Genomic DNA, 15,524 nt, shown 5'->3' with positions numbered 1-15,524 from the left:
CTTGCCGATTCTCTCGCCGTGCTGCTTCGAAAGCTGCCGCCGTTAAAGATAAATTCCCTAGAACACTGCCCATGGGATTGTTGCCCGACCTGTCGTTAGAAGCCATCAATCCAAGGAGAAACCTCGCTCTGATACCAAACTGACACATGGGAGAACGTGAGGTCGAGCACCGTCTTCCTCAAGAGGATAACTATTCCGAATCCACGGAACTTCTCTGGACTCCTCACAGAGACTTCTCGAATCCACGAGAAAAGAAAGCAGAAAATAGAAATAAATTCTAATAAATTCGAAATTGATTAATGAATAATTGATAATTCTCTAATGTGTCTCCTTACACCATTAATATAAAAAAATAAATAAACTAAAATTCGTAATTACCAAAAATAGCAAAATTCTAACTCTAATAAAAATCCTAATTCTAATAAAACTCTTCTAAGGCCTAATTTATAAAAATAAAAATTGCAAATAAACTTTCTCTAAAAGAGTCCTAGTATAACTAAAAGTTATTTCTAAAAGGAAAAAAAATCTAAAACTCTAAAAATATTTAAAAAATCGGAATTACTAAAAATAGTAAAATTTTTCTAAAAATTCGTTTTTGAGCTGAAAGCGCACCTTTTCTGACGAAATGGACAGATGCGACCCACTTTGTGGGTCGGTTCACCTCGGATGGCCCATTTTAGTAAAGATTGATAGGTTGTGCGCCCTGTAACGATACCCGGATCAAAAGTTATAGTCAATTCACGGTCCATCTTCTTTTGGCTCAACCATGCTAGGAACGTGTCTGTGACAGGTTCTACATCAACAGGCCAGACCCTCATCAGGGACACGATGGTGTAGGAAAGAGATGTATAGTAAGCCGTCCATTAGTTCACTTAATTGAACGGCGATTTGACGCAGGGATGATCGTGATGGGGTTGATCACCATGATGAGGTCGATCACCGTCTTACTCAAGGGGATAATTACTCTGAATTCAATGAACTTCTTGAGATATCTATAATAAAAAAAATAAAAATAAAAATTTAAAATTTAAAATTTAATTGATAAATGATAAAAACAAATTTACAATCTTTTAAATAGTGGTTTCATGGTTTTCTGCAAAAAAATAATGTCCTATTTGACTGAATCATGTTATTCTCCTGATTTTTCTTTGCACTTTTTTTGTGGACACACTTCTGAAGTTTAATGGATTAAGAGTTATAATCAAAGAAAAAGTTATTATGAATAGTAAAAATAAAAGTAAAATATAGCTTCGACCATTGATATGATGGAATCTTGCAAATTCGGCCCTTATGAATAGTAAAAATATAATCGAAGAAAAACTTATTTTGAATAGTAAAAATATACCTTCGCTCTATTTCACAGTTGATGAGTGGATCCACCTGATTTTGGACCAGCACATATTTACAATGGGAACCATTTATGAATGGCTAAGATCTAACACACGTGCCAGCGTGGTAATGTCTAGATGTGCAGTAACGTACACGTTGACTTCATTTAAAAATAAAACAGGAAGGGCACGGCGAGAAAGGGAAGGTCCTTTGAGCCATGTACAAACCCCAACATGTTCCATGCCTCTCCTTCCTCATCCTATTCCTCTTCCATCACTCTCATGCCGACGTCGGCACCTCTGCTCTCTACAATCCGCCATACCTACGTAAGTGCCTCAAAAAACGTTACACTGCATATTCAGTCATGTTCATACACCTTCTTCAATTGAATTCTATTCTGTTTTGATACAGCCACCGTTTGTTACGGTAATGATGCAACCCAATTCCCAGCGAACAATCTGTTTGCAGCAGCTGGCGATGGGATTTGGGACAATGGGGCTTCTTGTGGAAGGCAGTACTTGGTTAGATGCCTCAGCGCTGCCCAGCCAGGCGTTTGTATCATGGACCAGACGATCCAGATCATGATCGTTGATTACGCGGCCTTGTCAGTTTCTCTGCCTTCTACTTCCGGATCGACGATGGTGTTGTCTGTTAATGCATTCGGCATGATCGCCAATTCCTCGGTGGCATCGGAGATCAACATAGAATTCCAACAGTAAGTTTCCACCGCTTCCTTTGCTTCTTCTTCTTTTTTGGGGCTCGTACTACACGCGTTGGGTTCAAATTCCCTCTACCGTACATGGCCTGGCCCATGGATCAGGCCATTTTCTAATTTGATGGGCCATTTGTGAATGATGAATGAGGACAATTGATCAAGTTCTTTTTGACCCTCCATTTCTTTCTAATCCATGGTGGGTTTTAAGCTAGAGTGGTTATTACTGATGAGCGGCTTGGATCTTGCATACGTGTGCTACTGTGGCAATTAAGCTCTGTTTCCCTCACATAATCTTCTTCTCACCATGAATTCTATAACTTTTCGTTTGTTTCTTCTTTTTTTTTTTCTTTTGTTTGGTGGAAGATATTTTTTGGGTTCTTGTCATCTTATCTCAAATTATATGATACTCAGGCAGTCTATGACACTTCATACCCATGCACTCATAAACTGCATACGTGTCATTGATTAGTTCAAATGAAACCGACTAAATTGGTTGAACAACCATAGCTTCTGATTCGTGGACACTTGTTTGTGGAAATAAGACTACTATTGAAAATTCTCATTTTCAACCGTACATTAAATGTCCACCAATAGAATAATCACATCACCAATTAAGCATAATTTTTATTTAATGATACAGCTAAACTATGAATTAGAAAGTCTAATTTAACTTACTTATATGCTGCATATGCAAATTTTACTTAATTTCTAATTACATGCGTATCAACTATCACACTTTGACAAAGTAGCAAAGCTGTTATCTTACCTTAAACCTGGAACTTCTCTTGGTGCAGGGTTTGACTTTGATGTGCAAATGATGCAACCCGGCAAGAGTTTCAAGACGAGGTTATGGATTACAGTGCTCGTTGCTGTGAAAATGTAAAAAGAGTGTTTCCATATCATCCATTTGCATTTTCAACAAGAGTCTATTTAGTTTTTTAATTTTTTATATAATTTAAAATAAATGGGTGCCCTTGTCATTTTAAGGCATCTAAGTTAGTAAGAATTACAGTTTTCAGTAACAAGAGTTAAATCCACTTGATAATAAAATAAAAAAATTGTAATCATTGTGATTTTATATTATAAAATTATCATTTTTCATGTGAAATAAACATTTATAGGTAATTTATTATTGCAATCAAATGTAAACGGTGTTACAGCACAATTACAATTATAAGAGTAAGTAATCATTACATATTTCCAATCATTTACCATTGTAATTTCCATTGGCAAGATATCATGGGATCATGTATTAGCCATTGTAGTTAGACCATTGACCACATAAGGTAAACCTTTGTACCTGTTATTTTTAATTTTGGTTTTAAGGCCATATGGTAGCATGGATATGAACGCAAGCAGATTACCTAAGTCAGTGCACTTAACAAACTGCGTGGGCCTAATGTGATTTGTGTATTTTATCCACTCCGTCTGTCCATTTTACCAGATACTTTTATGGCTTAAGCCCAAAAATGAAGTATATCAAAATCTTAATTGGATCACACCACGAGAAAGTGTAAATTGAATGTCTACTGTTGAAAAATTCATGGGCCACAAAAGTTGTATTTTCCCTTTATCCATGTCTGTGAGATCTTACAAAGAGATTGAATGACAAATAAATATCACTGTGGGCTATAGGAATGTTTCAATGGTATAAATCATTTTTCCCACCTTTCCTATGTTGTGATCCGCTTGAGCTTTGGATATGCTTCATTTTTGGTCTCGGCCACTAAATTTATATGTAAAAATGGATGATCACGGCGTTGATAAACCACATACATTTAAGGTGAGCCAACTGAGTATACAGTAGCTAAAAGGGTACTGAGTTACTCAGTACTTAATCCGATTTCCCAATGAAACCCCGCCCACACGTGAATCGGGGATAGGCGCACGCATGGTTCCTCGCCTTTGAGAGGCAGACAGAGAGAATACAAATCAACGCGGATAAGTTCCGGGACGTTTCCTCCTTTTGATTCTAAAGCAATGTACTCTTCAAGTTTTTAGACCAAGGCTAGTAGTACAAGTTTTGGACGCCGATTTTTGGCATATGCCCTACAATGATGGGGTAAAAAGAATGAACGGCGGATATATAATAAATACATCAAGGTGGGCCCCACGTAAGGACCGCACCATCTTGGGTGAGGCCAGGGCACACCTAATTCGCTGTCTCCAGATGAAGGCAAGATACAAATATCAGCCTAATCAAAACTTCAACTTGAGCCTTAGATCTGCCTGATTTTTGGGTTTAGACTGTAAAATAATTGGATAAAATAGATGGACGGAAACCCATATATTAGGGTGGGCCCTACAGTCCCTACCTGGACCAAGTCAATGTGGAAGGGTAAAGACGCAATCCGCGCCGATCCAACAGTCGACGTGTTAGAGGGGATTGCATGTTTGGAGTATAGCTTGGAAAACCCTTCCCAAGTGTGAACGGTTGAATTTTCTCCGCAAATATCCAAAACGTATTGATTGCATGGTCAGACCGAAGTCTTAAAGGGGTTCTGATCGTAAAGGCAGTCAAAAACGTCTCTTTAAGGCACATGTTGGCATGTTACATCTGACAACAGCCAGTTCCTTCGTTTGGACGCGGATTAGCTACTGATAGGGGTGTACGTCGCCTCAGCTCCACTCCGCCACTAGCTGATCTCAGTTCGAACTTGGCTCGGCTCAGTTGGTCAGCAACTCACGCTAGTTCGAGCCAAATTTGAGCCAAGTTTGAGTTAAGTTTCTTTATACAGCATTTTCGCAAATACATAAGCTATGTTTTTGAAATTTCATTGTATGTAAAACAACAGCAATTAGTTTTACAAGTATTTTTATCAAACACCTTCTAAGTAACATAAAAATTAAGAAAAAAAAAGGTACTTGTTTTATATACGTACCTTCCTTGCCACCTGCCACACTTCACTGGGTCATTTCATCAAACACATGGTGAGCAACATCAATATCAAAGTAACCGAGTCACCAAATTGGTTTGATCCGAGTTTGATTCAAGCCAGGTCCGATCGGAGTTGAGTCAAGTTGGAGCCAGCTCAAACTCATTTTTGAGCTCAAAAAATCAGCTTGACTCAACTCGAGCTCAACTTCGAACCGAGTCGAATCGGCCCTTTTCGAGTTGAGTCGAACAACCTAACCGAGCTAGCTCAGTTGTTGTACACCCCTAGCTACTGACCGCCAAACCAATTTCCGGATCCCAAGTATCACAACTGTTCATCTGGAGATATCATTTTAAGGCATGTGCAAAGAAAATAAGCATATCCAAAGCCTAAGTGGACCTATCAAAGAAAACAGTGGGAATTGAACACCTACCGTTAAAAACTTCTTAAAGCCACAAAAGTTTTTGGAGTACCAGTACATTGAATCTCAAAAAAAAAACACAACACATTGCCCTAGGAAGGTTTCAATAATGGCCGTCATAGTCTCCACTGTTTTCCAGGGTGGTCGAGTTGAGCTTTGTACCTGTAAATGAACGCCCTGAAATAATACCTGCAAATGAACGGATGGTGCGTGTATAACACGTATCAATATCATGGTGGGGGCTCACAAAAATAGGTAATGCCACTTTCCGTTGCTCTAAGTAGTTAATCCGCGTCCGCCTCCACTTGGAAGCGGATTGCGTCCTGCCCCGTCTCACGATAGCTACGTCAGCCTGCCGTGATACATGGGCTTTATTCACGCCCGTTCATTTATTTTTCCAGCTAATTTTGGGATTTGAAGCCAAAAATGTTACAGTCCAAAGTTTAAGCGGGCCACACTATAATCAGCAGGGTGATAATGACACCCACCATGGAAACCTTCTCATGGTACACTTATATGTTCATATGGTACACTGCTATGTTTATTCTCCATCTGATCAGTTAATAAGGCCAAATAAACCTAGATGAAAGTGAAACACAAATATAATAAGATCGGTGAAAAACTTTTTCTACATGGGATATTTACCGGAAAACCCCTCATATCCACCTACTTTTGCTCACAAAAATAGGTGATGTAACACACGCCCAGTTGCAGGCTCAAGTGGTCCACGACTAGGGGTGTACATCGTGTCTATCCGAGTCGAGCTGGCATCAGCTCGACTCGGCTCGAACAGCGGCTGACCTCAGCTGGTCCTTGAGCCTAACAGGCCAGCTCGGCTTGGTTCAGTCAACAACTCGGGCCGAGATTGAGCCGAGTTTGCCATTGAGGCATTTCCACAAACACTTTAACTGTAACTTCAAAATCCCACTATTTTACAAACAGAGGCAATAGTTTTACAAGTATTTTCTTAAATACCTTCTAAATAACATAAAAACAAAAACAAAAACAAAAATAAAAAATAAAAAAACAAAATAAAAAAGAGAGAGAAAAAGTAATTGTTTCAGGTACATACCTTCCTTGCCACCAGCTAGCCAAATCTTCCTTGCCACTAGCCACATTTCGTTGAGTCATTTTATCAAACAGCTGGTGAGCAACATCGATGGCAAAGTAACCAAGTCACCGAACTATTTTGATCCGAGTTGAGTCAAGCTGGGACCTGCTCGAACTCATTTTCGAGCTCAGAAAAACAGCTCGACTCGGCTCGAACTCAGCTTCGAATCGAGCTTTTACAAGTCAAGTCGAGCGAGCTAACCGAGCTAGGTTGGTGGACACCCCTAGCCACAGCACAAATAGCAATGGCACAATGATTTTCACCATTAAAACATTTGTAAGGCCACCGGAACATTTACTTTCCATCCAATTTGTTCATAAGGTCACTAAGACTTGGATGAAGAGAAAAAACAAATATCATATTAATCCAAAATTTATGTGACCCAGAAAGGTTTCAATGGCAGGTGCTCAATCTTCCACTTCTCTTTTTAGTGTGGTCCACTTGATGTTTGGATATGTCTTATTTTTCAGCTCAACACTTACGACTAGTTCACTAAGTAGATGGACGGTTTGGATATAACTCATACCTCATGATGGGATCCACAGAACTTAGTGACGTAAACACACCAGATAGGTTGCTGGTGGGTAGTACACCAGCTATTCCGCTTCCCCGTCTGCCTTATTTTGGGTTCACATGAGGTTTGTTTTTTAATTTACCGATGTGATTTGAGATAATCGTTTACCTGTATATTTACAGCAACAGCTCCAAGGTTGACGTTCACAGGGAGTTTGCTTGCAAAGCTTTCCTCTTTCAAAATTACATTTTAAAAGTTGTAGGGCCCACTGTGATGTGTTTATTTTATCCACGCCATCTATCCGTTCAGCCAGTCCATTTTAAGGCATGACCCAAAAGATAAGGGAGATCCGAAGCTCAAGTGGACAACACCATAGGAAATGGTGGGAATTGAACGCCCAAGGTTGAAGATTTCTTAGAGGCCTCAGGAGTTTTGGATCAAGCTGATATTTGTATATAACCTTATGCATTTTAGTGTGATCTTGTAAACAGGTTGGATGATAGATACACATCCATGTAAGCCTTAAAAAAGGTTTTAATTTTAAACCGTGGACATCATTAACCACCTTATATTTTGTGGTGTGGTCCACTTGAGCTTCCAATCTGACTCATTTCTAGATGGATACCTTAAAATTAGATAGTAAAACAGATAGACAACATGGATCATACACACACATCACTTTGGGACCCATGGATTTTAAAGGTACCCTATTTTCAAGGCTCTTTCACAAACAACCTTCAAAAGTCATTATTAGCAATTTACCCCATTTATATATGTAATTTAAAAAACAAACTCCCTAATCTAGAAAAGTGAATGGACACAGGATAAAACCCATACATCATGGTGGCGCCCATAAAGCCTTGCCTCCACAGATTATCATCCCGTGACGGGCAGGATGCAATCTGCTTCCCCTGCACTTACGGTGCAAATGGATCCAGTTGGTCAAGCCCAGGGTGGCTTCTGCCTGACCCCTTTAACCGACCGGTCACACCTATAACCAATCCATCAAAATTCAGATCCAGCTCAAGTAGTAGTAGTAGTAATAATCATCCCACCCATGTTTAGTTAACGGGTCGGCGACGGTGTAAGGGGATGCAAACCTGACCGATTATCACATGTGAGGGTGTAAGGAGATGCAAACCTAAATAATTTATCTCATTAGTTGGCTTTCAGTCTGATCTGGGTTGAGAAAAAAAATTTCAAGTGGTTTTCAACTCTGCTATATACAATGTGTATAGTATTTGGCTATTTTTACAATGCAATTAGTTATCTAAATAGTATAAACTTTTGAAAAATAATTCAGATATGGCTAATTTTACATTGCAATTAGTTATGGAAATAGTATAAACTTTTGAAAAACAATTCAGATATGGCCAATTTTACATTGCAATTAGCTATGGAAATAGCTCATTCTAACAAGAACTCGTTTATCAAAAGCAATGTTGGGCAACTGTAATAATTGTGTGATGTTCATTCTATATATATGTTGCGCTGTCTCATGGTGGACACCAATGCCTATATGTGGCAGGTCTAAAATTCAAGTGGGTCATGACATTGACAAAAGGTTTGGATTGGTGGCCCACTATTGAAACTCAAATGGACACTTTCCTCTTCCTCTTGGTGTGTGGCCGCACTCTTTCCTTCAATGTCTCTCATTTTCCTGTCCCCTGCTCTTTCCATACCCCTTAGTATAACTGTATAAGTAAGGTTCCATTATAATTTCCTCCAAAATCCAACACATTTATTTGAAGTTTTCAACTTAAGATGGATTTAGCAGTGGCTGTTGGATCTCCTCTAAGGGTTCCCAATCTTTCACTTACCATAAGTAGTATTAATTAATTAAACCAATGTCTAGGGCTATCAATGGGTCAAGTTTCTAACTTTCAATCCAACCCTATAGTACTGGTAGGTTAACCCTAATCATATTATATTGCTAGAAATAATAAAAAGGATCCTTTGCTCCGACGTTTCAAACCACATATTATATAGCTAGAAATAACAAAACGGATCTTTTGCTCTTGATGTTTCAAACCACTCCATTCCTTTGTATCTAATGATGTTTTTGAAGAATTGAATCCATTAATTGATTCATAGTATCTGTTCCTCCATAGTATGGAGGGACTCCCCCAAAGCCGGTAGCTTCCAAGCGCAAATGTCATAGGAAGGCTTGGTACATTGGCCACGGTTGTGTTATTAGGCCTCAGAACGGAAGCACTTCGTTACACTACAATTAAAATTCCTTTTCAGTAACTATAAGCAGTGACTATAAGTCTTGCAGAGTCCATGCCATTTCAAGTCTTGAGTCTAGTTCTTGAATGCCCAAATGTGGAACCTATTGGGCTAGGGTTTCCATCAGGTACCCATTGAGTCTTTGGATCTAGTTTTGAAAGTTTGGTTTGAAACAAATAAGAGTATTTAAACGTATGGGCCTAGTCGATGGAAGGATTAAATGATTTAAATCGCGCACACATGTACCACTTTTAACACACACAATATGTAAACAGGCTCTCTTACAAGTAAGTGTGTGTGTGTGTGTGTGTGTGTGTGTGTGCACGCGTGTATACACCATTAAAACTAATTGGAATCGACTAGACTGATCAGACCCAATTTTAAATGGATCCATCGCATGGACCTGACCAGAACCTGACTAGACTTGATTTTTAACCGGTCCAAACAGTGAGACCCCAACCCGAAAAATTTCTTAATGGGTCCAATAAATGGACCCTGACCCATTAAATTGTGTTGGTCCATGGAGCATCCCCCCGGTGGAGCTGCCCATTAACAGCCCTGCAAATGTCTAAACCTTCCTCTACATATATTAACTATTTTTTCAGGGTTTGGCCTGGGTTCAGGCCTATGTTTGGTCTATTTAAAGATTGGCTAAATTGGACCCATTCAAAATCCATATGGGTGTGGTTGATTTTGAGAGAGAGGAAACCTTACCCATTTCATAATTTTGATAGATCTTTCTTTTGGACCCAAACATACACCATGGACCCAAATTTCGAACCCAGAGTCACTCAATGACCTGTTGGATCGACCCATTCCATTTGCACCAATACCTTACTGCCATGTATCTATCAAGTGGGACCCACCATATTGATAATCTAGCAAAGAACTCAAGAAGAATCATTTGTCACGTAAGCCATACACGTACAAAACAATGGATGGTCAGAGATAACGTGCTATCCTTTTCCCACACCTAATTGTTTAGAAGACGGTTGCTTGCTTGACAGTTGAATGGCCTCATTATCTAAAAATCTGGGCCCCACCAGATGTAACGACATAGAGAGATGCATCTGTGGGTCCTAAGTGTTCCCTTAAGATAATCTTGATCGCCCATTTAAATCGCCATCGACAACCACAATTAGAGTTGCATACATGTGATTTGTATGGATCAAGCTCACCAAATTGCTTTCGAAGAATATCATTCATTTACAACGTTGAAATGGTTATGTGATTATCATTTAATTAACAGCTACCGTACCATTTTAACGGTTTGTATCGCTTTCGATGAGTATCTTTCAGGTATTAATATGAGACGGTGTGTGGTTTATTATCATTAGAGACTTGATAGCCAACTACATATCATGTGACAAAAAGCATCTTTGAACAAGTCGTCCACACAAAAGTCAATGAAATCATGGAGGTTGGCCACTGATTTTTAAATCTACAACGATCATAAATGTTGTTGGATCTAGCAATGGTCCAGTAGCAATTCTTCTGACTGCATTTTGGTGCAAAATCTATTATTGTGCTCGGGTGGGCCCACCTATGATAACTACACATTGGGTTTGCAAAATCAACAAATCTATGTTTTTTCGCCGGAATGTTTTAGTGTTCTACTTGATGACATCGAAGGTGTTTGATGCCATTGACAGTCTGTCAATGCCATCGAAGTCCCATCGAAGGTGTCATCAAGTGCTCACAGAATTGCGTAAGTGCGGGATTTGTTTCTACTTTTAATTGTGATTCTTGTATATGCTATATACATGGGTGTAATCAAGATTTGGGAAAGGAGAGAGCTTTCTAATTCATTCCGGAGTTTCAAAGCTTGGGGTGATTCGAGACTTATTCGGATCGGGTAATCTATATCCCTAGTAATTTCTTACTTTAATAGTAAATTACTGTTGTTTTGTGTCGTGGTTTTTTCCCTCAAGAATTTTTCGACGTTAAATTCAAAGTGTTTGTAATTGGACTTGAATGTGCGATCGAAATACTTTGCTTAATTATCTCCGTGTGCTTATGCGGTCCTTCAACAGGTTAAACCATTTTTGTTATTTCTGTCCATTTTGTAAGCAGCTAATCCGGTGGACGTGATCTTTCAATCATGGTGAGTTTGGGATCATATCCAATCTGTGATGCAATCTAATCCAGCAGTTGCCGTTGGTCATAGCTGGGCCCACTTGGCCCCAGATGAATTTTAAATCTCCCAATTTCACAATATCTGTCTAGATTCATATATAAGGCTTGGCCTTTGACTTTCAAAACTAATACGCCGTCGGAATATATGGGCTGACGACTTTTCCAATTTAAAAACCGGCAACTGGTCAGCACATAAAAAGCCCATTCCATTCTAATATACAAAGACAAAAAACCATCTGATTATTTTTTTACCTTCAAATTTGGACTGCTCACTATTTTAATTTTAATTATTCACTTGATGGATGGTTAGAATTGCTTGATCGGATTTTGGAGACATGCTACATCCATAATGGGACCCACAATTTGGATTGTCTGGATAGCCATCTTGAGGATGTGCCACATCATTTTCACATGCTTAGTGCCTGTTTGGACGTGCACCAAATTATGAATTTGACAAGCAGAACCCAAAAGAACAAATTTTCTAATTAGTGAATTTCTAATTTCACGATGATAACAAACTTCCAAATTCATGAATTGACTAATTTTATGCATCCAAACATGTTTGGGAGAGTGGATTTGAAATCCTCCTGTTATGTTTGACACTGTGGATTTAGAATCCCTTATAATCCAAAAGTAGATATGCATAGTATATTCACGAGGGTTTGAATTTAATTACTAAATCAAATTTAATATTTTTAATAAGTATACGTATGTAATGTTTGACACAATTGTTATAATAAGCCCGTTGAAACACATACTCTGCTCGAAAATGATAAAATTCCAAGTCTCAGATGGGCCATACGCATAAGATCACATTCGAGTGACTAACCAATAATTTTTAACCATTGATTTACATGGATAATGTTTGGACAGCATAAATAATCATATTAAAGTAACTATAGTGATATAATTGATAATCTAATTGTTTTGGGATATCATCAGTAGGCCATGTGCCTAATAGATTAATAGCCTAGTTACACAAATGTTACCCATGCAACTCTTGGAATGATTTTACATGTGATCTAAGATTTCACTTTGGATTTCAAACCCCCACTTTGAGGGGATTTGAGACCCCAAGTTACTTTATGGTGCCAAACACAGCAAGGATTTGAAATTCCCTCAACCCCCAAATCCATGGTGCCAAACGAAACTTTAGCCTTATATCAGTTTCTGCATAAAGTCATCCCCCAACACAGTTTTTCAAATTTGGGTACTCAGAATTGCAATCTTCTATCCTAGCCAGTACCAAATACATAGCCTTTACACATTCACTAATTTATTGTGTTTTTCTTAGGGTAATCAAAGCGAGCCGACACTTTTCTTTCCGGTAAACAAGAATGTAACCTCTGAGAGGCGGGGGCATGAGGATGACCCAACGCTCTACAAATTGTATAGGAGAAGCTTTTTTATTTTTTGTTTTGTTTTTTTGAAAGACCCATTATCCAGGCAGAGGGGACTATATCCGTGACACGATTTTGGCACTTGAGTATTACTTAATTTTTATGAGTTTTCATTTATCTCAAATGTGGTGCCAATCCTTCATGATAGACAAATACTTGAATGTAATAGGCAATTGCGAAAACCTTATCTCAGAGCTGGCCAACCACTCTTGCCCAAAGAAATGAGATGAATAAATCAATAAGGTTTAGGTTTGTAAATTTCTCAAAATAATAATTTTTATAAAAAATAATAAACTTATTAAAAATAGTTTACTGTCCAAATTCAATTAAAAGACTTGCAATAATGACATTAACTGATTAGAAAACTCTTTAAATATTAAAACAACTAAAATAACAAAAAAAATATAGCTTATTATTATAAATTTCAACTTCAAATTGAACTTACCTCCTAAAGTGATTATATTTTACTGAACCGATTGGAAGATCCATAACTTGTCTGTATCTTTCTAATAACTTAGGGCATGTTTATTAATATTGTTTCTAGAAACAATTGAAGAATTGCTTACGTGAAAAAGTGCATGGCTGGTAAATATGCATAAGAAAAACAATTTCTCCTTAAATGTTTCAATGATAAGTATTAAATCTTTGCTGTTTCATGTGGCGTAGCCCACTTAAGTCTTGGATCTACCTTAGTTTTGAGTCATAACTTAACATTATACAGTGAAACAAATGGACGAGTGGATGTCTCACGGTCATCAAGGTTTCACAATCTTCTCTGTTTCATGGGGTGTAGCCCACTTCTCAAGAGATTAAATTAACTAAGCCGATGCACCTGTGTAGTTCAATACACCTTATGTACACTTGTTACATTTGCCATCATGACACATAAGTCCAAGATCCAATTCGTCCATTAGATGGGTGCCACTATATTAATGCCGTTGCCTAAGTATTAGGTTGATCCCTTACTCAGGTGAGCTACAATTTACAAAACAAATGTACGGCTCTAAAACACTTGTCTAAAATTTTCTTACCCATCCATCTATTTTCAATATTGGGCCCACCTCTCGAGTGGACCAGATTAATTTTAGGGAAGACATGATTGTAGCAACTGGTGGATGGATTTGATCTCGGACTTATACTATGATGCACATGTATGGAGGTGTACGGCTATACACTCGTGTACAATTAATAAACCTAAACATGGCCCGTTAAGTCCCAAATGGTTCTTATCCGTTCAGGACTTCCATCCATGTTCTTGTTTTGCTAACCCCACAACAACTCTGCATAATCCACACTTGGAACATCCAAGCCATGCATCAGGTGGGCCACCTGCCTGTCTACTTACACGGCCCACTTAAGAGAAGGTGAACGGCTTCTTTAATTTTCCCACCGTCCATGTTTATACACGCATTGCCTGCCTGATTGTGGACCGACCAGATTTTTGGGCCAGGTTGAGTGCAGTGAGCCCTCCTGATGTGTAGCTACGATGCCCTGCACACGTGCTAGGCTGGCCTGTAGAGGTGCGCGAACATGCAAAGGTGGCACATTACGCAGGATGGACTATGGAGACTACTCATCAGAAAGGCCCACTTGGTTAGTTGATCAACGTGATTCCTGGGCCAGGACATCTACATGCTGGGACACCCCTGATGGATGGATTGGATCTCATAGCCATGTTTCATGATGGCAGATACAGTGGCGTGTATGCGATCCACTTTCTACACGCGCGTGGGCGTAGCAAGCTCTACGTTAAAAAAAAGACCAACGGTCTGGATTCAACATACAAATATGGCCCACCGGCTGAATGGTCCTTGTTGACCCAGGGAATTTTCATGTTAGTCAACACCTGATGAGTGACCAGGATGTTGCATTAGCTTCACGACACTGGCACATGCAACGTAGATGGCCTTATTTATGTAACTTTCGAATAGAATTAACGGCCAACTACTCATCATGTGCCTTCGCCTCTAATTGTCAAAACTCATAAGTAGCATAAATTCGACGGTTACATCAAGAAACCTACACATGCAATACATCTGGCTCAAAATCCAACCCTCCAAATCGTGGGACCCACCGTCGACAGGGCGCAAGGAGACAAAAAAAAGGAGAGCTTGAACAGAGCCTTCAGTGGCCCCAAGAAGTTTTTAATTGTAGGCACTCAATGCCTAATGTTTGTTGTAGTGTGGTCCACTTGAGCCTTAGATCTGTATTATTTTTTCTCTTATTTTCTAAAACCATATGAAAAAAATGGTTGAACAGTGTCGATAAACCATATACATCACAGTTGTCAGGGTAGCATGCAATCCCCACCCGACTAGGGGTGAGCTGATTAGGTGAGATACCGAATTCAGGCAGGTGGGTGGGAACCTGGCTGTGGGGGGAGTAGATTAGGTGATGTATGTGACTACATTCATGTTGTCCATCCTTATTGGAAGCTCATTTTTTAATATGATCTGAAGCAAATCTAAATCTCAAATGGACCATAGTATAAGAAACAATTGGTAATGACCATTAAAAATTTCTTGTGGGCTACAAAAGCTTTGGATTAAGATGATATTTGTGTGTTTTCTTTATCTTAATCCAGCTTATTCTAACATATTTTAAACATTTCAGACAACAAACAGATTATTCTAAATTCACTACTATCCAGATTTAGATTCAAATTTCAGATTCAATCTTCGGATTACAGATTCATTGATGAGACTAATTTTCTTCCCAGGTAACCTTCATCTTATGACCCGCCCTTTTTGTAACTCAGCCCAGGCCCTTGACGAGCCAAAATGGTGTAGCCGG

At 38.8% G+C, this 15,524-nt stretch overlaps 1 protein-coding gene across 1 annotated transcript; it reads left to right on the top strand.

Moving 5' to 3' along the window:
- The first annotated feature begins 1,491 nt into the window (after nt 1-1,491).
- On the top strand, nt 1,492-3,024 carry LOC131255713 (EG45-like domain containing protein). The gene is made up of 3 exons (XM_058256513.1): nt 1,492-1,655; nt 1,741-2,044; nt 2,839-3,024. Exons 1-3 carry the CDS (start codon nt 1,547-1,549, stop codon nt 2,843-2,845), a joined length of 420 nt encoding a protein of 139 aa, XP_058112496.1. The 5' UTR covers nt 1,492-1,546; the 3' UTR covers nt 2,846-3,024.
- Nucleotides 3,025-15,524: the final 12,500 nt, after the last annotated feature.

Source organism: Magnolia sinica, chromosome 1, assembly GCF_029962835.1.
Source record: "Magnolia sinica isolate HGM2019 chromosome 1, MsV1, whole genome shotgun sequence".
In the NCBI taxonomy this organism is placed as follows: domain Eukaryota; kingdom Viridiplantae; phylum Streptophyta; class Magnoliopsida; order Magnoliales; family Magnoliaceae; genus Magnolia; species Magnolia sinica.
This window is presented reverse-complemented; position numbering and strand designations above follow the sequence as displayed.